This window comes from Salvelinus fontinalis, chromosome 10 (genome assembly GCF_029448725.1).
Source record: "Salvelinus fontinalis isolate EN_2023a chromosome 10, ASM2944872v1, whole genome shotgun sequence".
NCBI lineage: Eukaryota > Metazoa > Chordata > Actinopteri > Salmoniformes > Salmonidae > Salvelinus > Salvelinus fontinalis.
In genome coordinates this window covers 33,025,766-33,051,411 of record NC_074674.1, presented here as the reverse complement: position 1 = coordinate 33,051,411, position 25,646 = coordinate 33,025,766, and the positions used below count along the sequence as shown (strand labels likewise).

At 44.4% G+C, this 25,646-nt stretch overlaps 1 protein-coding gene across 4 annotated transcripts in view; it reads left to right on the top strand.

The window, feature by feature from the left end:
- Positions 1–25,646, top strand: part of LOC129864059 (leucine-rich repeat transmembrane neuronal protein 4-like) — a 145,135-nt gene that overhangs the window by 6,796 nt on the left and 112,693 nt on the right. For 3 of the 4 annotated variants that reach the window (XM_055936613.1, XM_055936614.1, XM_055936615.1), the window contains one exon: positions 5,769–7,330. In XM_055936613.1, coding sequence (XP_055792588.1) covers positions 5,769–7,330 — 1,562 coding nt within the window. Of the gene's footprint in view, positions 1–5,768; positions 7,394–25,646 lie in introns of all 4 variants that reach the window. The other variant, XR_008761046.1, reaches the window with a different exon arrangement.

The window sequence follows — 25,646 nt, the reverse complement described above, 5'->3', positions numbered from 1 at the left end:
TTCCCGCCAGGGGAAATCAGAAAACAGACACAAGGACAAAACAACTCTACACTAACACACGTCTCTGTGTGCCTGCACGCGCATTTGGATACTGGTGTATTGAGGAGAATCCACCACAAACTTTCTCTTCATCCAGTTGCCCTTGTTTGTACTGTAGACCACCTACTTCAGTAACTGCAAATAGCCAATGTATCTGCTCTGCATTTCTGTGATTACTTAAAGACATCTGCGTATCTTCAGAACATTGGGGCAATACACACAGGACAGGAAGCGCTGGTTCCCAAGCACCAGGGAAATGGGACTGCTTTGGCTGGCTAGTACTCATCTCAATGTTAATTGGAGACTAATAGGATGGCTTAGGCTGGTCTGAGGGGACGTCCTTCCCTAAGCGTTAGGCTCGTGTCCAGACACAATGTGGGCATGGCTGCGCCTGATAGCAGTTTTGTTAATGGCAAAAAAACACAACAATGAGCCACTTGGGTGTTCAAAGATCATAGCGTAGTGCATATTTGCCAGGCTATGATTTATTTATCTTGACAGTAGGTCAGCTGTGTGCTCTTCCTCTCATTCTTTGTTAAAGTTTAAAAACAAAAGGATCCATAACCCTGCCATCGTAGTTGTATTGTAGTAGTCGTAGTAGTAGTGGTAGTAGTATTGGTAGTAGGAGTAGCGGAAGCAGAGAGATTCTGTTATTATAAGGGGATAAGTAGTAAATTGACTTATACAGTTAATCCTAGCATGGCAATCACAATAAAAAGCAAAGGTGTACCAAGGATATGGGGAACAAACCAATGATTGGAACATGGATGATTATGGCTATGCAGTTCAAGGGGAAAAAATAACAACTGAAGTGGTAATGGGAGAGTGTTAGGAATGAAGAGGTGATATATAGTTAATCGGCTGATATGGTAACCAAATGGTAATGATAAGGGAAGTATGGTAGAGAGGTGGTTATCGCTACACACAGCTCATGAGTGACACCTCTGAAGGCGACCTATGTTCCTCTCCGAATAAGATAAGAGGCTATGAGGAGAGGAAGATGGCTTAGTGAATCATTAGTGCACAGAGTGCTCATTAAACCACACATAGTGTCAGTCAGGGCATAAAGGTGCCGAGTGAAGAAGGCTCAAGCTAAAGTATGTATCTCACAAGCTATGTTAATAAAGCTACACATCTCTTAGGAGGATGTGTAAATGTATACTAAATCTGATGAACACACAATTCATTTAAGCTGCCCACAATATATCACATGAAAGACATGGAAAAACATGCAATGACATTGTCTTTACAGTAAATAAACAATGTTGTGTTCTATAATGTTGAATTGCCTAATTAGAGTTTAAAAAAATACAAAACTTTGTTTGTTTTTGAAACACAGGAATATACATTTTTTGTTGGTCTGTTGTACTGATATTTTAACAAATTTGACATGAGTAAAAAAACACTGCAGATAGAGAAATCATGTGTTAAGCTTTTGATCAGCATTTTCTTGTTAGTAATTTATCTACTAGACTAGAGACTAACTAAAGACTAACTAAAGACTAACTAAAGAAAACAAAATAATTGATGGAGGACCTGGTTCAATCAAAAGCTGTCATACATTATCTTTAGAATCCCAAGGTTCACACACATACACACACACAAACAAACAGAGAGAGAGAGAATCAATCAATAACATGTATTTTATAAAGCCCTTTTTACATCAGCAGTTGTCACAAAGTGCTTACAGTGCATTGGGAAAGTATTCAGATCCCTTTTCCACATTTTGTTACACTACAGCCTTATTCTAACAAACAGTTTTGTATCAATCTACACACAATACCCCATAATGCCAAAGCAACATTTGTAAAATATTTTTTATCTTTTTTTAAAATATATTTTTTAGCAAATTCATAAAAAATGTTATTTTTTAAATATCACATTTACATAAGTATTCAGACCCGTTACTCATTACTTTGGCAGCGATTACAGCCTCGCGTCTTCTTGGGTATGATGCTACTAGCTTGGCACACCTGTATTTGGGGAGTTTCTCCCATTCTTCTCTGCAGATCCTCTCAAGCTCTGTTAGGTTGGATGTGGAGCGTTGCTGCAGGTCTCTCCAGAGATGTTCGATCGGGTTCAAGTCCGGGCTCTGGCTGGGCCACTCAAGGACATTCAGAGACTTGTCCCGTTGTCTTGGCTGTGTGCTTAGGGTCATTGTCCTGTTGGAAGGTGAACCTTCGCCACAGTCTGAGCACTCTGGAGTAGATTTTCCTCAAGGAAGAAGGATGCTTGCTCTTTGGGATTTTAAGCTGGGTATCTGTATACTGTACATTAATACTATATGCCTATGGATTCTTGAAGAGTAAATAAATTATTTGTGCCTCATAAGCTTAGTTCAACTGTCTAACCTCATCAGAACCCAAAATATAAGCTTGTTTTACTCCAGTGTTTGTAATTTAAAAAAATGGAAACAAACACTGTAGGCTCAAAACATGGTTAAAACTATACATTTGATATCATGGATTTTTCCAGGCCCGTTTCTCAGATTTTTACAAAAGAGGGGTGATTGCTTTTGTTATTCTTTCAACTAAGAATTTTAGCTTTAAGCCTCAAGTACCGTCAAAGGTATTTTATTATCTCACTGATACTCTGGGTTCATAATTTGTTCAGGTTTGCAACACATCTGAAACGTTAGCATGCAGACACCATCACTGTCACATTTCCCATCATAGAGGAACATCTAGGATGATTGGAGTGTCACACTAACCACGTTTCCATCCACGCTTTTTATGTGAGTAAAGTCATACCGTGTATTAAAATAAAAATAAAAATACAACAGCTGTAATGGAAACTTTTGGTACAGTTTGATAAATGCTGATATACTCTGTAATTTGTTATTTCGACATGGTGGGATATTTTTGTGTCAATAAAAACAATTATGCAAGAAATGGCGGTGGAAATGCCTTTATGTGCAAATATTGATATAATAACCATTATATTGAAGTAAACTTGGAGTCAAGTGATGATATGGTGTGTGGTCCTCCTACTACGACTGGGGAAGCCATGCAGTTTATTAGGCTACAGATGAAATAAATTATGATGAACTTCACAGGGTGGTGAACGTGCAAGGTAATGAGCTTGATGCTCCTTTACAATAAAATATCGTAAAGATATTATTCTGGTTACATGATGATTGATGCTTACTATTCTCACTCTTATCCATAATAATTTCATCATGTAGACTATCCTATCCACACAGCCTACTTGCACTGTATCTGTGAGCTGTTGTCTAGAGCACACGTGTCAAGACCAGAGTAGGCATATTTGCTATTTTATAATTTTTTATTTAACTAGGCAACTTCTGACAAAACTATCGAGTTAAAAATGCATTGGACATGCGTTGAACTTTAGATTTTTATTAGGTACCTGAAAACTTAAGCGGAAAAGTACATTTTGTGTGCACTATGTCAGCACGCACAGATTTCTCTCCTAAAGAAGTCTGTTTGGTGGAAACACTACAGGTGGGAAAATATGCATATTTTCTTTATGCTGATGTTTTTTAAATATTCGCATGAAAATCTGTCGCCAACCTTGCTTATGACATACATGTGATAACCAATTAAACACAACTATGGGCTGTATTAAACCACACATTCATCCTACCTTTTGATTAAAGGATGTTAACCAGGTATTACAGGGGTTTAGCCCAGAGAAAAGAGCACACAACTAGTGGATGCACTCCTCAAGAGGAAATCAATGCATCTTAATGACAGATCGTTAGTGACTCCGTAAGGGGAGTGCTTTTAATGGAAACAGCTCACTCTCACCTACGGACAAAGACCGATTGCACTGGGCACACACTGGTTGAATCAACGTTGTTTCCATGTCATTTCAATGAAATTACGTCTAGGCCCAGTGGGATATCAAACCTGGCTACAGTATACTGACCGATTCTCATTATCACCATCAGTGGTTCAATAGTCTGCATCTGCAGAATTTCTTCTGTATCATTTCTAGTCCCAAGTAGCAGTAACATTATATCTAAGGACACAGCAGGCATTGATCAGATTAATGTTTTTGTCTGTCCTTATATTCAAATGGTTAGTGTTCATGTAAAGGTAACTACCAACATAAAGTGTCTTAATAGGGCATTCGGCCAACACGAGCCAGAACAGCTTCAATGCACTTTGGCATAGATTATACAAGTGTCTGGAACTATATCAGAGGGATGCGACACCATTTTTCCAGGAGAAATTCCATCATTTTGGTGTTTTGTTGATGGTGGTGGACAACGCTGTCTAAGGGCCACTCCAGAATCTCCCATAAGTGTTCAGTTGGGTTGAGATCTGATGACTGAGACGGCCATGGCATATGGTTTACATAATTTTAATGCTCAAACCATTCAGTGACCAATTGTGCCCTGTGGACGGGGGCATTATCATCCTATGGGGGCGTAGCCATGGTAGCCAGAATAATGGCCTGCCCAGCATTTTTATACATAAAATAAAACGTTATTTGTCACATGCGCCAAAAACAACAGGTATAGACTTTACTGTGTAATGCTTACTTACGAGCCCTTTTCTGGAGTGGCTCTTAGACAGCGTTATACAAGGAGTACCGGTACTGAGTACTGAGTACTGAGTCAATGTGCAGGGGTACGAGATAGTTGATGTAATATATAGAGTACATGTACTGTGGGTAGGGGTAAAAGTGACTAGTCATTCAGGATAGATAATAATATGAAGAGTGTTAAAGAGTGTGAAAGTGTGTCAGTGTGAGTGTGTGGGGCGTCAATATGCATGTGTGTGAGAGATGTAGTGTGTGTGTGTGTGTGTATTGGAGTATCGGTGTGGTGTGTGTGTGTGTGTGTGTGTGAGAGTGTATGGGTAGAGTCCAGTGAGTGTGCATAGATCCAGTGCAAGTGGGTCAGTGCAAATTAAGAGGTGTCAATGTAAATAGTCCGGGTGGCCATTTGATTAACTGTTCAGCAGTCCTATTGCTTGGTAGTATAAGCTGTTCAGGAGCCTTTTGTTCCCAGACTTGGCGTTCCGGTACCGCGGTAGCAGAGAGACCAATCTATGACTTGGGTGGCTGAAGTATTTGACTTTTATTTTTTTACATGACCCTAATCATGGTGGGATGTTAATTGCTTAATTATCTCAGGAACCACACCTGTGTGGAAGCACCTGCTTTCAATACACTTTGTATCCCTCATATCCCTCAAGTGTTTCTATTATTTTGGCACTCACAGAACATTTATATATGTTGCTTGTGCACAGCAGAATAGTTTAACTCCATAGAGTTTCTAGAGAGCTGACTCTTTATTGAACTTGGTGGAAGTGAACACCATGATTTACTCAGACACCTTAACTACTCTGTTATGGTTCAATGTGAAGTGGCTAAATTCTAAATTGATACTCCTCCAGATTTGTATACACAACCGCCAGCTCCTGAATGTTAATTTGCTGGGAGCCGGCTTACTTTTATGACTTCTTTTGTTTGCCTTAAGCACTGTGGCGGCTTGTGGGAAGACTAAATTCAGACAGAGACAGGTTGCAGTTAAAACCAAATTAAAACCACCATTTTCTTCACCTGTTGAATACACTATATCTGAACAGTAAGCAGGTAGTGGTAGTCTTGGGTGCTGAGGAATAATTGACCCACATGGTTGATAATAACATGGACCATCATTGCCACCCACATTTAACGTGACAGATGGGTTGTTGTTAGATGCGTTCAGTAAAAAGTGATATTCTCTCTCTCTCTCAATCTGTCCCTCTCTGCAGGCTCTGCTATGCGGCGCCGCTGGCTGATGGTACCGCTGCTCATGCAGGTGTGGCTGGCTGCATCTCCGTCCCTCAGCGAGCGCCCATGCCCCAAAAGCTGTCGCTGCGATGGGAAAATCGTCTACTGTGAGTCAAGCGCCTTTCGTGATGTCCCCAAGAACCTCTCAGGGGGCTGCCAAGGCCTGTCCTTACGTTACAACAGTCTGGCCAGTCTCAGAGCCGGACAGTTTGTGGGCCTCAACCAGCTCATCTGGCTCTACTTGGACCACAACTACATTGCCTCTGTGGACGTACTGGCTTTCCAAGGCGTTCGGAGGCTCAAGGAGCTGATTCTGAGTTCCAACAAGATCACAATGCTCCACAACACCACTTTCCACCCTATACCCAACCTCCGCAATCTGGATCTGTCTTACAACAAACTGGCGGCCCTGCAGCCGGGCCAGTTCCAGGGCCTCCGCAAGCTCCTCAGCCTGCACATGCGCTCCAACTCCTTGAAGAGCATCCCTGTGCGTCTGTTCCAGGACTGCAGAAACCTGGAGTTCCTGGACCTGGGCTACAACCGCCTGCGCAGCATCACCCGCAATGCCTTTTCAGGCCTGCTGAAGCTGACCGAGCTGCACCTGGAGCACAACCAGTTCTCCAAGATCAACTTCTCCCACTTCCCACGCCTCTACAACCTGCGGGCGCTGTACCTGCAGTGGAACCGCATCCGCTCCATGAGCCAGGGACTCACCTGGACCTGGACCTCCCTGCAGAAGCTGGACCTGTCTGGCAATGATCTGCAAGAGGTGGATGCTACGGTCTACCAATGCCTGCCCAACCTTCAAACACTCAATCTGGATTCCAACAAACTGACCAACGTGTCCCAGGAGACCGTGTCGGCCTGGATCTCCCTGACCACCATCAGCCTGGCGGGGAATGTGTGGGACTGTGGCCCTGTGATCTGCCCCCTGGTGGTCTGGCTGAGGAACTTCAAGGGGAACAAGGAGACCACCATGATCTGCGCCGCCCCCAAGGAGGCCCAAGGTGAGAAGGTCATGGATGCCATAGACACCCACGGTGTGTGTCGAGCTACCGCCATCACACCCCTCACAGCCAGCACCCAGCCCACCCCCTCTAAAGGCCCAGACCAGACAGAACGCCACCCAGCCTACCCCATGCCCCACACCGGAGCTGGGAAGAGGGGAGAGGAATCCAGAGGTGGCCCTACATCTTCAGCTGTCACCCCACCCATGGAACCACCACCTGAGCATGAGTTTGAGCCTGTGTCCTTTCACAAGATTGTGGCGGGGAGCGTTGCCCTGTTTTTGTCTGTGGCGATGATCCTGTTGGTGATCTACGTGTCGTGGAAGCGCTATCCCAGCAGTGTCAAGCAGCTGCAGGAGCACTCTGCCGCGGCTCGCAAACGGCGGAAAAAAGCTAGAGAGACAGAGCACACGCTGAGCTCCCCACTGCAGGAGTATTATGTGGACTACAAGCCCACCAATTCGGAGGCCATGGACGTGCTTGTCAACGGGACTGGCTCCTGCACCTGCACCATCTCAGGCTCCAGGGAATGCGAGGTATGAACCACACCATCCGCCACCCCTCCTAAACAAATCTCTTCCACAGCGAGGCTACCTGAGGTAAATTCTTACACTGCTTTTGATAGATATTAACATATGTGGCTTTTACTTTAGTATCTCCCCTCTTGGATTGACTGTATCTATTTTCTAGAGGTTAGTAATGGTGTGTTGTGACGGGTAGCAGTTATGCGTCGCTTTGGGATCGCTTTGGGAATTCCTTGAGTAGTTTTCATTGTGTTCAAAGAAGAGTTTCGGTATTCACTTACACCCTTGTCTCTGTTGAGAGGAAAACATTGTTTGATGTAAAATTGTGATGAAACGCAAATAAGTAGAACCAATTACATTTACGATCCTAAATAATATCACTAGCTCAAAGTGTGCTGCTGGCTTTTTGTGATAAGTGATAGCTTTTTTCCATGAATTCTGAGAGGTAGTTTCAATTTCTTATTTAGGTGCAGGTTTTATTTAGGTTTTATATCTCCAAAATGGCAAAGGCATTATTTTGTGTGTGTTTACCTTATCTCGGGTCTGTTTTTGATGAGCCACTTTGTTCAGATTCATCCCTGGACACATGTTCGGGATGCTAATGGTCACTGTTGTGACAGCAAAGAGGTTCAAACTCCATTGATTACTTCATCTTATTCCTGATATAGCAATGACTCACAATGTATTTCCATCTTTGCCTCTCTTTCTTCATCTTACATTCATAATTACAGGTGTAAGTTACACACACTCACACAGGCCGTGTCCGTAGTCTTGCCTACTACTTACTAAAACGACATACTGTGTGCTAATACTTTTTAAAAGGCACTGTTTAGTTTAACAAATGCAGTGAGCAACACATCTCAGCATACTGTACGAGGCTCATCTACACTGATAATGAGTCATCTAATGCACAAGTTGCGTTTATTCCAGCCATTGGTTCATTTTGGTACAGCATGTCACCTTATGTGATTATCAGCTGTTGTCAAACACGCTTGGGTCTAGAAAGACGATTCTCTTCCTCAATAGTAAGCAGCAAATTCTAGTAGATGAAAGCCGAAATGAGTATAACATCCTGGCAATTAAAGCATACAACATTTTCTAAATGTCACATACTACAAGACGTTCTATTTTCACAAACCCCACATGCCTACTATTTAGAACGCAAGTGCAGGTTTCAGACATGGCCACGGCCTCACAGCCACACACACACGGCTTCACAGCCACACACGGCCTCACAGCCACACGGCCTCACAGCCACACACACACACACGGCTTCACAGCCACACACGGCCTCACAGCCACACGGCCTCACATACACACACACACACACACACACACACACACACACACACACACACACACACACACACACACACACACACACACACACACACACACACACACACACACACACACACACACACACACACACACAGTCTTGTACAGCTAACCTTGTGGGGACATACAATTCAGTCCCATTCAAAATCCTATTTTCCCTAACCCCTAACCCTAAACCTAACCCTAATCCTAACCCGTACTCTTACCCTAACCCTAACCTTAACCCTAACCCTAACCCTAACCCAAAAACCTAAACTTTATCCTAACCCTAAACCTAACCCTAACCCCTACAACTAACCCTAGCTCCTAACCTTAATATTTAACTTAATTCTAACCCTAACACTAATTCTAACCTTAACCCTATACCCCCTAGAAATAGCATTTGACCTTGTGGGGACTAACAAAATGTCCCCAGCTGGTCAACTTTTTGTTTGTTTACTATTCTTGTAGGGACTTCTGGTCCCCACAAGAATAGTTAAACACACACACACACACACACACACACACACACACACACACACACACACACACACACACACACACACACACACACACACACACACACACACACACACACACACACACACACACACACACACACACACACCTCAAACCCCTCCCAACAAACAAACAAACACACACACACACACACACATTATAGTGAAAACAAAAAAGGGACCAACTCAGCTCTGAAACGTCAGAAAGCATTTTAACCTTACTATAAAATGCTAACCTTATTATAAAATGATTAGCTAGCTGCTCTATAGTGTGAGTCACTAACGATGTCCAAAGTATGATGTAGGACTGCAACATTTCCATTTACAGCAACTTTTCCTCTAAACAAAATAGACAAACAACACACACCACACAACACACACCACACTGTGGCACATGTACTACTGCAAAGATGCAGTGTCTGAAACTCCCATAAGGAGTGCCACTACTTGGGAATGTTTAAAATTAAAATAAACAACTGTCCAGTTATTTTTTGCCAACATGGCAGAGTCTCAACAGAGATAAACTAAGCATACATTTCATTGTAATTTAAAAGTTTCCATGAACTCCTACGGTCTGTTCTGTCCTCTAAGTTGCACCATCTGAAAAAGTTTGGTTTATTTTTAGGATTGTATTATATTTAATGTGTTGTTTCTCTCAGATAACTTGCATATGGCCTCAAATACGGATCTGAATAAACTGGTCTAAGATCAGTGTTCTCTGTGTTCAATGTGACTGTTAAGCTTTGATAATGCTAAGTGTCTTTTTGTATTCTGATGCTTGCCTTTGAAAACAGTCTGTCTGTCTGTCTGTCTGTCTGTCTGTCTGTCTGTCTGTCTGTCTGTCTGTCTGTCTGTCTGTCTGTCTGGATTTTGTGGCTTTGATGAGTTGGCCCACTCATATGCTTTTTTAAATACTTTGTTCCGCAAAATGTTAGCCTTACATGGAAGGTAATTGCTCAAAATGGTTCTTCAGAAAGTACAAAGTTATAAGATACATTAATATTCCACTGCAATTTCAGGTTATTTTCCCCTTCTCCTTTTGGCAACTCTCATATTTATTCAGGCCTGAAAATGTGACAAGCAAAACAGTGTCTGCTAAAAGGATACAAAAACTTCACATTAAAGTATAATGATACATTTTTCTAATGACATCAGGGTCTTCCCTGAGGTAAATTTATATTTATGTCTTATCAATATCAAGGTCATACAGTCAGATTGTGAATTGCTTGAAAGCAAATACACCTCAAACACTCTGAGGCTTGCCGGGGGCAAAAATATTGTAGAAAAACGTATAGATGCTAGTGTCTTCGGTCGACAATTAGGCATGTGTGGGACTTCAAACATTCACCGCTAGTGAGAGAACAACTCTCTCATCCTCCTAATCCTGTCTCTTACACACTGCGGTTCTGTGCCGTCGCCTTTCGCAGCGCTGTTTGATCCGTTCTTAATGAGGGTGTTAGATCACCAATATAGCAATCACATTACCTGGAAAGGAAGCGAAGACTGCTCTCTTACTTGGCACTCTGCACTTATACTCGCTACCTTGCTATCTCTCCTTCTTTCTTTCTCTCCTTGTCCTGCTCATGTTATTATCTCTACATCTTCCATTCTTAGTCTCTTATTCTCTGGCCTTTTCTCCTTTTTTTCCTTTTAAAATATACTTATACTTATTTAACTTAAGCCTCTACAGATATTTTATAACATGATGGGCCACTATTCTCTAGTAATGTATATCCAACCCTAGGGTATGTGTGTGTCCTGAATTAGTTTATTCCTACTGCGGCATAGATAATTGTAGCATATAGGTTTACTTGTATTTCAGTATTTATAAAATGCTATGTGTGTTTTCAGATACTTTATGTTAATGGTCGCTGTGTCAATTAATGTATGGGTTTCTTGCATGTGTTAGAATTTTTGTTGCAGTTACGTATCTGATGCTTGCGATTGTAGTGCAGACGTTTTTCTCCTCGGGACAAAAATAACCTTGTCAGGTTATTGTGGCTGACGGTGCCATTAGAGGCATCCTGTGCTGGAGGCACAGCAGCCTGGAGAGCTGGGAGGCAGGCACAACAGACAGGCAGACAGGCAAGCTGGCAGGTAGGCATATAGACAGCTGGAGATACTGGCAGAGGTAGGCTGGCAGGTAGGCAGCGAGATAGGCAGAGAGACAGGTAGAACAGTAGGCGGGCAGCAAGACAGGTGAAAGCAGGTAAGCTTGCAGGGCAGGATACATAGATGGTAAGGAACTTGACACACAGACAGGAAAGGCAGTTAGGCAGGCCGAGAAATCGGCAGCCATCCAGACTAGAAGATGGATTGGCAGGGCTGGGTCCACACAGACACGCAAGACAGCTCTCCACAGACGGCTGTCCATGCTGTGATCACTGCCGCATTTTTTTAGGGAGATCAGAGGTCTGTAGAGCAAAGTCCAGCAGATTGGCCTGTTTTCCTCTGTGGACCAAACTGCAAGGCAAAAGTGGAAACAACAGAGATGAAGTATCCTATCAAAACAATATCAAATCCTTTTACCTAATTAAGACCGGGTCAATTAGTATGGCTGTAACTTATTGAGGCAAGCTGTGCTGAATATATCATGATGTGACACACTACTACTCATAGATTCACTTTTGAGGAATGCACTATATATTCAAAAGTGTGGATTCAAATGAGTGGATTTGGCTATTTCAGCAACACCCGTCGCTGACAGGTATATAAAATCAAGCACACAGCCATGCAATCTCCATCAACAAACAGTGGCAGTAGAATTGCCTTACTGAAGAGCTCAGTGACTTTCAACGTGGCACCTTCATAGGATGCCACCTTTCCAACAAGTCAGTTTGTCAAATGTCTGCCCTGCTAGAGCAGGGGTCAACTGTAGGTGCTGTTATTGTGAAGTGAAAACGTCTAGGAGCAACAACGGCTCAGCCGTGAAGTGGTAGGCCACGCAAGCTCACAGAACAGCACCACTGAGTGCTAAAGCGCATAGCACGTAAAAATCATCTCTCTTCGGTTACAACACTCACTACCGAGTTCCAAACTGACTCTGGAAGCAACATCAGCACCAGAACTGTTCACCAGGAGCTTCATGAAATGGGAATCCATGGGCGAGCAGCCGCACACAGGCCTAAGATCACCATGCGCATTGACAAGCATCGGCTGGAGTGGTGTAAAGCTCGCTGCCATTGGACTCTGGAGCAGGACTCCATATGGCAGTCCGACAGATGAATCTGGGTTTGGCGGATATCAGGACAATGCATAGTACCAACTGTAAAGTTTGGTGGAGGAGGAATAATAGTCTGGGGCTGTTTAAAAAAAAAATAAAAAATCTTACACCCTTTTCTTCCCAATTTCCGTGGTATCCAATCGCTAGTAATTACTATCTTGTCTCATCGCTACAACTCCCGTACGGGCTCGGGAGAGACGAAGGTCGAAAGCCATGCGTCCTCCGAAGCACATTCCAACCAAGCCGCACTGCTTCTTAACACAGCGCGCCTCCAACCCGGAAGCCAGCCGCACCAATGTGTCGGAGGAAACACCGTGTACCTGGCCCCCTTGGTTAGCACGCACTGCGCCCGGCCCGCCACAGGAGTCGCTGGAGTGCGATGAGACAAGGATATCCCTACCGGTCAAACCCTCCCTAACCCGGACGACGCTATGCCAATTGTGCGTCGCCCCACGGACCTCCCGGTCGCGGCCGGCTGCGACAGAGCCTGGGCGTGAACCCAGAGACTCTGGTGGCGCAGCTAGCACTGCGATGCAGTGCCCTAGACCACTGCGCCACCCGGGAGCTGGGGCTGTTTTTCATGGTTCAGGCCCTTTAGTCCCAGTGGAGGGAACTCTTAATGCTACAGCACACACTTACATTCTAGACGATTCTGTACTTCCAACTATGTGGCTACCATTTGCGGAAGGCCCTTTCCTGTTTCAGCATGACAATGCCCCTGTGCACAAAGCGAGGTCCATACAGAAATGGTTTGTCAAGGGGCCTCCCGAGTGGTGCAGCGGTCTAAAGCACTGCATCGCAGTGCTGAAGCGTCACTACAGACCCGGGTTTAATCCCGGGCTATATCACAACCGGCCGAATCCCATAGGTCTGCGCACAATTGGCCCAGCGTCGTATGAGTTAGGGGAGGGTTTGGCCGGGGAGGGGGCTTTACTTGGTTAAACGCACTTTAGTGACTCCTTGTGGCGGACTGGGCACCTGCAGGCTGACCTCGGTCGTCAGTTGAATGGTGTTTCCTCTGACACGTTGGTGCGGGTGGCTTCTGGGTGAAGCATGTGGGTGTTAAGATGCACCGTTTGGCGGGTCATGTTTCGGAGGATGCATGCCTTGACCTTTGCCTCCCGACAACATTGAAAATGGGGGGGAAAAGTGGGGGGGGAAATCAATTAAAATACAAATAAATGGTTTGTCGAGATCGGTGTGGAAGAACTTGACTGGCCTGCACAGAGCCCTGACCTCAACCCTATCGAACACCTTTGGGATGAATTCGAACGCAGACTGCGAGCCAGGCCTAATCGCCTAACATCAGTGACCGACCTCAAGAAAGCTATTGTGGCTGAATGGAAGCAGGTCCCCGCAGCAACATCTAGTGGAAAACCTTCCCAGAAGAGTGACGGCTGATATAGCAGCAAAGGGGGGACCAAGTCCATATTAATGCCCATGATTTTGGAATGAGATGTTCTACGAACAGGTGTCCGCATACTTTTGGTCATGTAGTGTTTATAGTTTAATTCATGCTTTCCTGCTTATGGAGTACGACACAGTTTCACAGTTCATATACCTTCTTCCTGTGCTTAAATGTGTGTCTCTGCTTGACTGCTTGTGCAGGATATGGCTCATGCTAGGCTATTCTTCGAGGTCTCATATCTTATTTTCTTTTTTACTCTTTTCCCATGCTTCTTCGAGCACACATTATGTTTAGTTAATTATCTATCTATCTTTAGCCTTAGCCAGGATCCTGCTCTATGGCAGTACTGCTACTGTTGCTGCTGCTGCTGCTGCATAGACTCTAATGCCGTTTGGCTGCATTCGACTGCAGGAAAATGCATGCCACTCATGATTGATGAGCTCTATTCTCCCATGCCGTGGTTTAGTTTTCCACCCTCACATGTCCAGCGTACAGCCTTTTCACTTCAGAGGGACAGGTTAGATTCAAACACGTGTTTGAAGTCGTTTACCGTCTCAACAACCTGTGTTTTCATCAATGTCATGCATCCCAAGTGTTGACTGGCATGGATGGGTGCAATAGAGAGAGATATGGGGGAGGGAGGAAGGTAGAGAGAAGCGATGGAGGCATGACAGAGAGACAGAGCGAGAGAGAGCATGAGAGAGAGGGTTCGATGAGGGAGCGTGGGCACTCACCCACACACCTTCTCTAGAGTTATCTGGCCCATGAAGCAACCCTGAGAGAACAGCTTGCCATAAATGTAATATATTCTATGTCCGTCTTTCACTTTGAAATATAATGTTCCCTTTCATCGATTAGATTAGCAAGGTAATAAAAGGTCTTCATTGACAAAATCAGCAATGGATATGTTTGGGATTGATTGTGCCATGACGCCAGCAAGGACACTTATGGATCAGAGCCCCTACATCCAACTCATTGATCGCCTCTTGGAAGATCATAATTATTGATTATAATAAAAGAGAGGATACATAATGCAGAATTCCACTCAGCCTCTTTTCATGATTTCAATCACATACATCATTGTGGGACATAAATTACGGTAACTATACCTGGAAATCTGTCCAGAACCAGCTATTCGTAACCATAGTTGTGACTCCACTCTCTGAGGGGAGTTTCACGGGGAGTTGGGATATGCAAAAAACAGATTGTCCATTTCACACATGTATATAATATACACTTGTACATGGGTTAAACAGGACAAATACAAGCACCCACCAAATGATGATGATGATTATTATTATAACTCATGGGAATGTATGTGGAGATGTTCTTAAAATGAGCCTCCATACCCACGGACCTCTATGGGGAATATATCCCACAATGCCCCTCTCATGGTGTCATCTGGTACTTTCTGATTGTTTTTGCATCAGTGGCCAATCAATCATGCTTCATTTCCAGTGATAGAGATATAATACCAACAGCTGTTTAGCCTTTGATGGCTGCATCTGTAGAGGGTATAGATTTTTTTAGAGTCTCACTCTGAAGGGATGGGGCTTCTGCTTTCTCATTTCAGACCATTCATCAGTCCATTCAAGTTACTGTACTGTATGTCCTGTTAAGATCAGTGGACATGTTGCCTGTTGCTTTGGGTTGTTACTATCTAAAGTGGGACGCTTTCCAAAATGCAGCGTAATCAGTGCAAAGGGGGACTGCACTTTTAATCAGACTATGCCACACACTACTTTGAGTCCATTTCTCTTAGGCTTAAATCTCTCTCATTTAATGCATTTCTGAATTGCTACTGTAGCTTCTCTCCGCTGACACATTTCAGCTGGCTCCCATTTTACAAGATAGTGAGATTCATATGGTCATAATGCCTTGAGTTATGTCTTTGCACACCCAGGAGGGTAAGAGAAACGGCTATTTTCTAATGTAAGCCTGTGACTAGTGTGGATGTCCTTGTGGTTTTGACCCAAGGATGTGGCCCAGTGGCAGCTACGCTGGCATTTCCATGTCAGAGCAGAGATAAACCAACCACTTTCACATTAAAGGATTAGGCAGATAATACTATTCGTTTTTTTCTATTGTTTTAATCAAGGCCCACTACTTCCATTTGCACATAATAATGGCAATGTTAAAGGCAGTAATCAACAGTCAGTGGAATAACCAGATTTAGTTTGACCGCTATAGATGATGAAAGTGGATTAATCCGTGCGGTAGACAGTGCAGTGCTTGAGTGAGATTAAAACTGGCGACTTCAATCTGGCTATCAGTTGAAGCGTGAATTACATCAATAATAAATTAGAAAACACACCCAAAAATATATAGGTCAGCATGGATAGAATGTAGGACAGAGAAAGGAAATGTACTTTCATTGGTAAATGGTGAGTGCCTATAGTTTAATTAGTTAAAACCGCTTTCTTGCATTCGTTTTAAATCCTGTCTCAGAAATACCGGTAGAACACTTTCCAAATCAATTAACATGTTTTAGCTGTTGTATCTGCATTTCTGGTTAAAAAAAAGTTTTAAAAGTTTTAAAGTGATTATGTTTACCAGTTCATTCATTCTGCTTCAAAGAGGAGATAAAGGAGAAGTGCAGTTAGCTAGAAATAATACCAGATTGAGCAAGTGCAGTTAGGTAGAAATAATACCAACTGAGCTGAAATATACAAAGTTAAATAGAACTTATGGAAGGGAAGGGCAAAAGCCAGAGAGCAGGGAAGAGGTGAAGAGTTGTTGAAAGAGAGACAGACAGAGATGGATAGTTGTAGGGAGAGATGTGGACAGAGACAGGCTGCCTGGCTGCACATAGTTCTCACTCTGACCTGAGAGGTAGAGCCTGCTTTATTTAGTGCCAATCACAGTTTTTAATGTCTGCATGGCGCATCATAATTTATTAGGATTATCATAAATTTGTGCTGGGAGCTGGTGCAAGGACACTTGTGCTTCCCCCTCAAAATGAATTACTTGCTGCCAGGCCGGGCGTCAATCAGGCCAGAAATGGACTTCTCCAGGTTTTTCCACTTTGTTTTTCCCCAACCTTTCCCTGGAGCTTGGCAAAGCCAAGACCCTGATGAATATTAATCCTGTCATTCTCCACCATGGAGAGGGCCAAGGATGTTAGGTGGGAAAGGGCTGAAGGGGCTTGGCTGTTCTTTGTTTCTGTGTGGGGAGTAGAATGAACCCAAGGAACACTCAGCAAAGCCCTCTCCCTCTGTTTGATTATGCAGGGTGATGCAAGAGCCATTGAAAGTGTCTCTTTGAATGCAGTGGGGAGGCTATATTCTGTCTTTACAAGTAGTAAGGGCCCCATCTCCCTTGTACTTGCATAAACTGGATTTTGATCCATTGATAATAAATTAAATTACTTACAGTAGGGTTGGCAGATGAGTGTGTAGGCAGTGGAACAAAGGGCAGGATTGTTGAGGAAGCTTTGAAGTTCGTGACCCAAGAATACCTTTTGGAGAGACCTGAAGTATTCTTGGAGCACTCAAAAAATATATTTTTTAACCTAATAAAGGGATTTTAATTTGATTGCTGTATCAAAGCCCTGCCCTCTGACTCATTGCACTTCACGTGGGTGTAAGTGTCTTAGCACTGCAAACACTCACCCTCAGCCTATTCCCCTTCAGTGCTCAGTGAGTGAGCTCATGACTTTGTGTTTTCCTGCCTATATGATGGGTTCTGGCAGTGCATCTGGTGAGGAGAGAGTATTACGTTAGACATGTTTATTTCCTCTTCAAATGAAGTGCTCAATTATGTGACCTCGATTCTCCTCCTAGTCTCCCGTAGGCTCAGACAGCCATGCAGTTAGCGTTAACTTGTTTTTCTGCTGAGATTATTGGCCTTTACTTTGTGTTTACCTAGTGTAAAGCTCCCACGCCCCATTGTGCAAGCTAAGGCATGACGAGGAACATGCAGCACATTACAACGAATGAAGCAGGCAAATCCATGTAACAATATGCAGACGTAGGGGTGTGGGGGGGGGGCTGGCACTGAGCTCAGTGGGAGTATGAGAGGCAGTCAGACTGAAAGCCTAATTAATCCAGCCTCCCTTAATTAGCCTCTGTCCCCTCTCTTATGCAAGATCCAGTGCTCTCTCTCTTTCTCTCTATGTCTCTCTGTCTCTCTGTCTGTTTTGCCATCTTTCTCCCTCGGCCTGTGAGGACGGTGACAATATGCTGCAAGGTGATAAACAAGCTCTTTTTGCTGTGGAGGGCAGCTTAGGCGGAGGGTGTAGGTGTCTGAGCTGTCGCCTGTGTCGCCGCGAGAGGACGAGACAAAAGCCCAGCTGTGGGTCTGCGGGTGTTTTGGTCTTACATTGTTTTGGGGGAGATCTGCGGCGTGTCTTGTGAGGCAGGTGGTCATTGTGTTGCGTGATGGCACAGAGCCCCGAACACTGCACCTCCCTCCGTGTTCGTGTCGATTACTAATGCATCACTTTGGTGGACCACAGCCCATGCCATTGGTGAAAACAGAGAGAGTGGCCTCCAGCTAGACATGAATGTCAGGCTGTGGCTCTAGCTGCTGTGGCTGGTGCTGCTGCTGCTAAACCATGCCAGCTATGCTGGGAGGCAAGATGTCGGCATGACTGACGTTTCCCTCTCTAAGGCCCAGGCGTTCTGTCTGTTACCAGCATAATGATGGCTTAAGTCTGATATTCCATAGCAGCCCTCCCTGGCCTGACCAATCATCCTGAGTGTACTGCTGATCATGACTAACATTCTCTAGCGCCATGCTGCTATTTTGATGAACTTCATGATTAATTCGTGTTTTGATCAGGGTTTCTCCTTGTCAAATGTCTTCAGTGAAGTTTGATGCCAGATTAAGGATGACAAAAGTGATAAAAGTGTTGATATAAGAATGACTTGGCTATTTAATGCTAAAAGAAAAACATGTACAGGCTCACTTTGATTGTATAGATTTTTACCTTCATCAACATGAACTCATTTATCAGCATAGCACTTCATCGTATTAATGGTAATTACGCATTGTAGTATTAACTTTCATCTCAGTTTATTATGACACATGCTAAGTCAATAACCAGTTCTTTATGGTTATTATTGAAAGAGCAGGCCTTAAGGAAAAGTTTACCAATGTAAAACGTGGCTGTTTCTCAATGGTGTTTAAATGCTCACATGCATGTAAAAGACAGCTCCCAACCCCCATTGGATATATAATAAAGACTATGAAAAACTATGCTGAATAGATTAAGATAATTAAATGAATCTACCTCACTGCCAATGGACCCTGATATGATAAATATCTTTCTGGAAGATATTTTTTCTAAAGATGGTCTATTTGCATATCAAGGTCATAGTTCTCTCCCACTGCGTTTCAACAGGACACTCGCCAGATCGTTTTGCTCTTTCTCTTTTATCATCACCCACTCTTTTTCATCTGTGACCTCTCATTTCCATGGCAGGAGGACACACTTTGTTGGATTATGGGTAATGGAGGAGTGGAGGTAATGGTCAAGGGATGGTTAGAGGTGAAGCTCTCTCTTTGAGTCATGAAATGTAGACATCTCTTTACTTTCTGACTGCCCTTGGATAATGTGATCATGGCATCCAATGTGTTTGATCTCTCGCATGTTGAGTCAGAATCTAATTATATGCACCACTGAAATGCGTATAAGCTAGTTATTTATAATGTATACTTTAAGATGTTCATATTGGGGATATTTTATGATGAATACGTTTCAGGTACGTGACTTTGAAAACCTTGGACCACCTTTAAGGTTTGATTGAACTTCTATACTGTGTATATGCCCATTTCTATACAGGCTAGAGTTTCACTTTGTGAAATGTTGCCTCGTCAAGCAGAGATGTCCTGAAGGTAAAGCATGGTCCTGCAAAGAGCAACCTCCAATCTCACCTCGAGCAATGACAGGTCAGGGTGGACAACATTGTAACACTGCACCTGTACACTGTAGAAAGCAACATGTCATGCCAGAAAAAGAGCTGTTGCTTTCAGAGGTGGTGTCTTTCTGCCTTACATGTTCCAGTGTTTCTTGATTTGCTTGGTTCTCTCTAGGTGGTCTGTAAAAGCCTGGTGAGTTTGCATCTCTCCCTCCTGTGCCAGCAGACCTCCGCTCGGTCTATGAAGGCTCTACAGTATGTGAGGCTCTGTGGCTCTGTGGTCCAGCTGGTGTCAGCGGTGGCTACAGGCTTAACGACCGTAACCCTCAGGCTCCACCATAAGTCTTTAATTGGAAAACTATCTACTTTCTTCTTTTTTTGTGACCAACTTATTATTTCATTTTATAATGCCTCCAACCCCTTTCCATCCCACCCAGCAAACCCGAGGTTACCCATCAGTCGCCCTTCCACCTATCCATCCCCTGAGTCGAGTGAAAATCGCTAATTTCCTAGTTCTACACTGTTCGCTCAACTTCAGTTTATGTGAGAAAACAAGAACTTAATAGTATAGGGAATCATTGTACAATCTAAATCACTGTGAAATACACTATTGGTTGAAAGTTTTAGTACACATACTCATTCAAGGGTTATTCTTTATGTTTACTATTTTCTACATTGTAGAATAATAGGGAAGACATCCGCACTATGAAATAACACATATGGAATCATGTAGTAACCAAAAAAGTGTTAAACAAATCAAAATATACACTGATCAAAAAAATAAAGGGAACACTTAAACAACACAATGTAACTCCAAGTCAATCACACTTCTGTGAAATCAAACTGTCCACTTAGGAAGCAACACTGATTGACAATACATTTCACATGCTGTTGTGCAAATGGAATAGACTGCTGGTGGACTGGTGGACTGGTGGAAATTATAGGCAATTAGCAATACACCCCCAAAAAAGGAGTGGTTCTGCAGGTGGTGACCACAGACCACTTCTCAGTTCCTATGCTTCCTGGCTGATGTTTTGGTCACTTTTTAATGCTGGCGGTGCTTTCACTCTAGTGGTAGCATGAGACGGAGTCTACAACCCACACAAGTGGCTCAGGTAGTGCAGCTCATCCAGGATGGCACATCAATGCGAGCTGTGGCAAGAAGGTTTGCTGTGTCTGTCAGTGTAGTGTCCAGAGCATGGAGGCGCTACCAGGAGACAGGCCAGTACATCAGGAGACGTGGAGGAGGCCGTAGGAGGGCAACAACCCAGCAGCAGGACCGCTACCTCCACCTTTGTGCAAGGAGGAGCAGGAGGAGCACTGCCAGAGCCCTGCAAAATGACCTCCAGCAGGCCACAAATGTGCATGTGTCTGCTCAAACGGTCAGAAACAGACTCCATGAGGGTGGTATGAGGGCCCGACGTCCACAGGTGGGGGTTGTGCTTACAGCCCAACACCGTGCAGGACGTTTGGCATTTGCCAGAGAACACCAAGATTGGAAAGTTCGCCCACTGGCGCCCTGTGCTCTTCACAGATGAAAGCAGGTTCACACTGAGCACATGTGACAGACGTGACAGAGTCTGGAGACGCCGTGGAGAACGTTCTGCTGCCTGCAACATCCTCCAGCATGACCGGTTTGGCGGTGGGTCAGTCATGGTGTGGGGTGGCATTTCTTTCGAGTGCCGCACAGCCCTCCATGTGCTCGCCAGAGGTAGCCTGACTGCCATTAGGTACCGAGATGAGATCCTCAGACCCCTTGTGAGACCATATGCTGGTGCGGTTGGCCCTGGGTTCCTCCTAATGCAAGACAATGCTAGACCTCATGTGGCTGGAGTGTGTCAGCAGTTCGTGCAAGAGGAAGGCATTGATGCTATGGACTGGCCCGCCCGTTCCCCAGACCTGAATCCAATTGAGCATATATGGGACATCATGTCTCGCTCCATCCACCAACGCCACGTTGCACCACAGACTGTCCAGGAGTTGGCGGATGCTTTAGTCCAGGTCTGGGAGGAGATCCCTCAGGAGACCATCCGCCACCTCATCAGGAGCATGCCCAGGCATTGTAGGGAGGTCATACAGGCACGTGGAGGCCACACACACTACTGAGCCTCATTTTGACTTGTTTTAAGGACATTACATCAAAGTTGGATCAGCCTGTAGTGTGGACTCCAAATCCAGACCTCCATGGGTTGATAAATTTGATTTCCACTGATCATTTTTGTGTGATTTTGTTGTCAGCACATTCAACTATGTAAAGAAAAAAGTATTTAATAAGAATATTTCATTCATTCAGATCTAGGATGTGTTATTTTAGTGTTGCCTTTATTTTATTGAGCATTGTATTTTATATTTGAGATTCTTCAAATAGCCACCCTTCGCCTTGATAACAGCTTTGAACACTCTTGGCATTCTCTCAACCAGCTTCACCTGGAGTGCTTTTCTAACAGTTGAAGGAGTTCCCACATGTGGTGAGCACTTGTTGGCTGCTTTTCCTTCACTCTACGGTCCGACTCATCCCTAACCATCTCAATTTGGATGAGGTTGGGGGATTGTGGAGGCCAGGTCATCTGATGCAGCACTCCATCTCTCTCCTTCTTAGTAAAATAACCCTTACCCCGCCTGGAGGTGTGTTGGTTCATTGTCCTGTTGAAAAACAAATGATAGTCCCACTAAGCCCATACCAGATGGTATGGCTTATCAATGCAGAATGCTGTGGTAGCCGTGCTGATTAAGTGTACCTTGAATACTAAATAAATCACAAACAGTGTCACCAGCAAAGCACTCCCACACCATAACACCTCCTCTGTGTTTTACAGTGGGAAATACACATGCGGAGATCATCCCACACCGCGTCTCACAAAGACACAGCGGTTGGAACCAAAAATCTCAAATTTGGACTCCAGACCAAAGGACAAATTTCCACCGGTCTAATGTCCATTGCTCGTATTTCTTTGCCCAAGCAAGTCTCTTCTTATTATTGGAGTCCTTTAGTAGTGGTTTATTTATAGACCGGGTGGCCATTTGATGAATTTTTCCGCAGTCTTATAGAAGAGGTTGAAGCTGTTAAAGAGCCTTTTGGAACTAGACTTGAAACTCCGGTACCACTTGCCGTGCTGTAGCAGAGAGAACAGTCTATGACTTCAGTTACTGGAGTCCTTGATAATTTTTTGGGCCTTCCTCTGACACCGCCTCTTTTAAAGGTCCTGGATCAAATCAAATTTTATTTGTCACATACACATGGTTAGCAGATGTTAATGCGAGTGTAGCGAAATGCTTGTGCTTCTAGTTCCGACCATGCAGTAATATCTAACGAGTAATCTAACAATTTCACAACAACTACCTTATACACACAAGTGTAAAGGAATGAATAAGAATATGTACATAAAAATATATTGATGAGCGATGGCTGAACGGCATAGGCAAGATGCAGTAGATGGTGTAGAGTACAGTATATACAGTGGGGAGAACAAGTATTTGATACACTGCCGAATTTGCAGGGTTTCCTACTTACAAAGCATGTAGAGGTCTGTAATTTTTATCATAGGTACACTTCAACTGTGAGAGACGGAATCTAAAACAAAAATCCAGAAAATCACATTGTATGATTTTTAAGTAATTAATTTGCATTTTATTCAACAGTCTGATGACCTTGAGATAGAAGCTGTTTTTCAGTCTCTCGGTCCCTGCTTTGATGCACCTGTACTGACCTCGCCTTCTGGAAGATAGCGGGGTGAACATGCAGTGGCTCAGGTGGTTGTTGTTCTTGATGATCTTAGTGGCCTTCCTGTGACATTGGGTGGTGTAGGTGTCCTGGAGGGCAGGTAGTTTGCCCCCGGTGATGCGTTGTGCAGACCTCACTACCCTCTGGAGAGCCTTACGGTTGTGGGCGGAACAGTTGCCGTACCAGGCGGTGATACAGCCCGACAGGATGCTCTCAATTGTGCATCTGTAAAAGTTTGTGAGTGTTTTTGGTGACAAGCCAAATTTCTTCAGCCTCCTGAGGATGAAGAGGCGCTGCTGCTCCTTTTTCACCACGATGTCTGTGTGGGTGAACCATTTCAGTTTGTCCGTGATGTGTACGCCGAGGAACTTAAAAATGTCCACCTTCTCCACTACTGTCCCGTCGATGTGGATAGGGGGTGCTCCCTCTGCTGTTTCCTGAAGGCCACGATCATCTCCTTTGTTTTGTTGACATTGAGTGTGAGGTTATTTTCCTAACACCACACTCCGAGGGCCCTCACCTCCTCCATGTAGGCTGTCTCGTTGTTGATGGTAATCAAGCCTAACACTGTAGTGTCGTCTGCAAACTTGATGATTGAGTTGGAGGCGTGCATGGCCACGCAGTCATGGGTGAACAGGGAGTACAGGAGAGGGCTGAGAACGAACCCTTGTGGGGCCCTAGTGTTGAGGATCAGCGGGGTGGAGATGTTGTTTTCTACCCTCACCACCTGGGGGGCGGCCCGTCAGGAAGTCCAGGACCCAGTTGCACAGGGCGGGGTCGAGACTCAGGGTCTTAGAGCTTAATGACAAGTGTGGAGTGTACTATGGTGTTAAATGCTGAGCTGTAGTCGATGAACAGCTTTCTTACATAGGTATTCCTCTTGTCCAGATGGGTTAGGGCAGTGTGCAGTGTGATTGCAATTGCGTCGTCTGTGGACCTATTGGGGCGGTAAGCAAATTGGAGTGGGTCTAGGGTGTCAGGTAGGGTGGAGGTGATATGGTCCTTGACTAGTCTCTCAAAGCACTTCATGATGACGTAAGTGAATGCTACGGGGCGATAGTCATTTAGCTCAGTTACCTTAGCTTTCTTGGGAACAGGAACAATGGTGGCCCTCTTGAAGCATGTGGGAACAGCAGACTGGGATAAAGATTGATTGAATATGTCCGTAAACACACCAGCCAGCTGATCTGCGCATGCTCTGAGGACGCGGCTAGGGATGCCGTCTGGGCCGGCAGCCTTGCGGGGGTTAAAACGTTTAAATGTTTTACTCATGTTGGCTGCTGTGAAGGAGAGCCCGCAGGTTTTGGTAGCGGGCCGTGTCAGTGCCACTGTATTGTCCTCAAAGCGAGCAAAAAAGTTGTTTAGTTTGTCTGGGAGCAAGACATCGTGGTCCGTGACGGGGCTGGTTTTCCTTTTGTAGTCCGTGATTGACTGTAGACCCTGCCACATACATCGCGTGTCTGAGCCATTGAATTGCGACTCTACTTTGTCTCTATACTGACGCTTAGCTTCTTTGATTGCTTTGCGGATGGAATAGCTACACTGTTGGTATTCGGTCATGTTTCCGGTCGCCTTGCCCTGATTAAAAGCAGTTGTTCGCGCTTTCAGTTTTGCATGAATGCTGCCATCAATCCACGGTTTATGGTTGGGGAAGGTTTTAATAGACGCTGTGGGTACAACATCACCGATGCACTTGCTAATAAACTCGCTCACCGGATCAGCGTATTCATCAATGTTATTTTCCGACGCTATGCGGAACATATCCCAGTCCACGTGATCGAAGCAATCTTGAATCGTGGAATCCGATTGGTCAGACCAGCGTTGAACAGACCTGAGCACAGGCGTTTCCTGTTTTAGTTTCTGTCTATAGGCTGCGAGCAACAAAATGGAGTCGTGGTCAGATTTTCCGAAAGCAGGGCGGGGGGGAGGCTTTGTATGTGTCGCGGAAGTTAGAGTAACAAGGATCCAGGGTTTTGCCAGCCTGGGTCGCGCATTCGATATGCTGATAAAATTTAAGGAGCCTTATTTTCAGATTGGCTTTGTTAAATTCCCCAGCTACAATAAATGCAGCCTCAGGATATGTGGTTTCCAGCTTACATAGAATCCAATGCAGGTTTTTCAGGGCCGTCGATGTGTCTGCTTGCGGGGGGTTATACACGAATGTGATTATGATCGAAGAGAGTTCTCTTGATAGATAATGCGTTCGGCAATTGATTGTAAGGAATTCTAGGTCAGGTGAACAAAAGGACTTGAGATCCTGTATGTTGTTATGATCACACC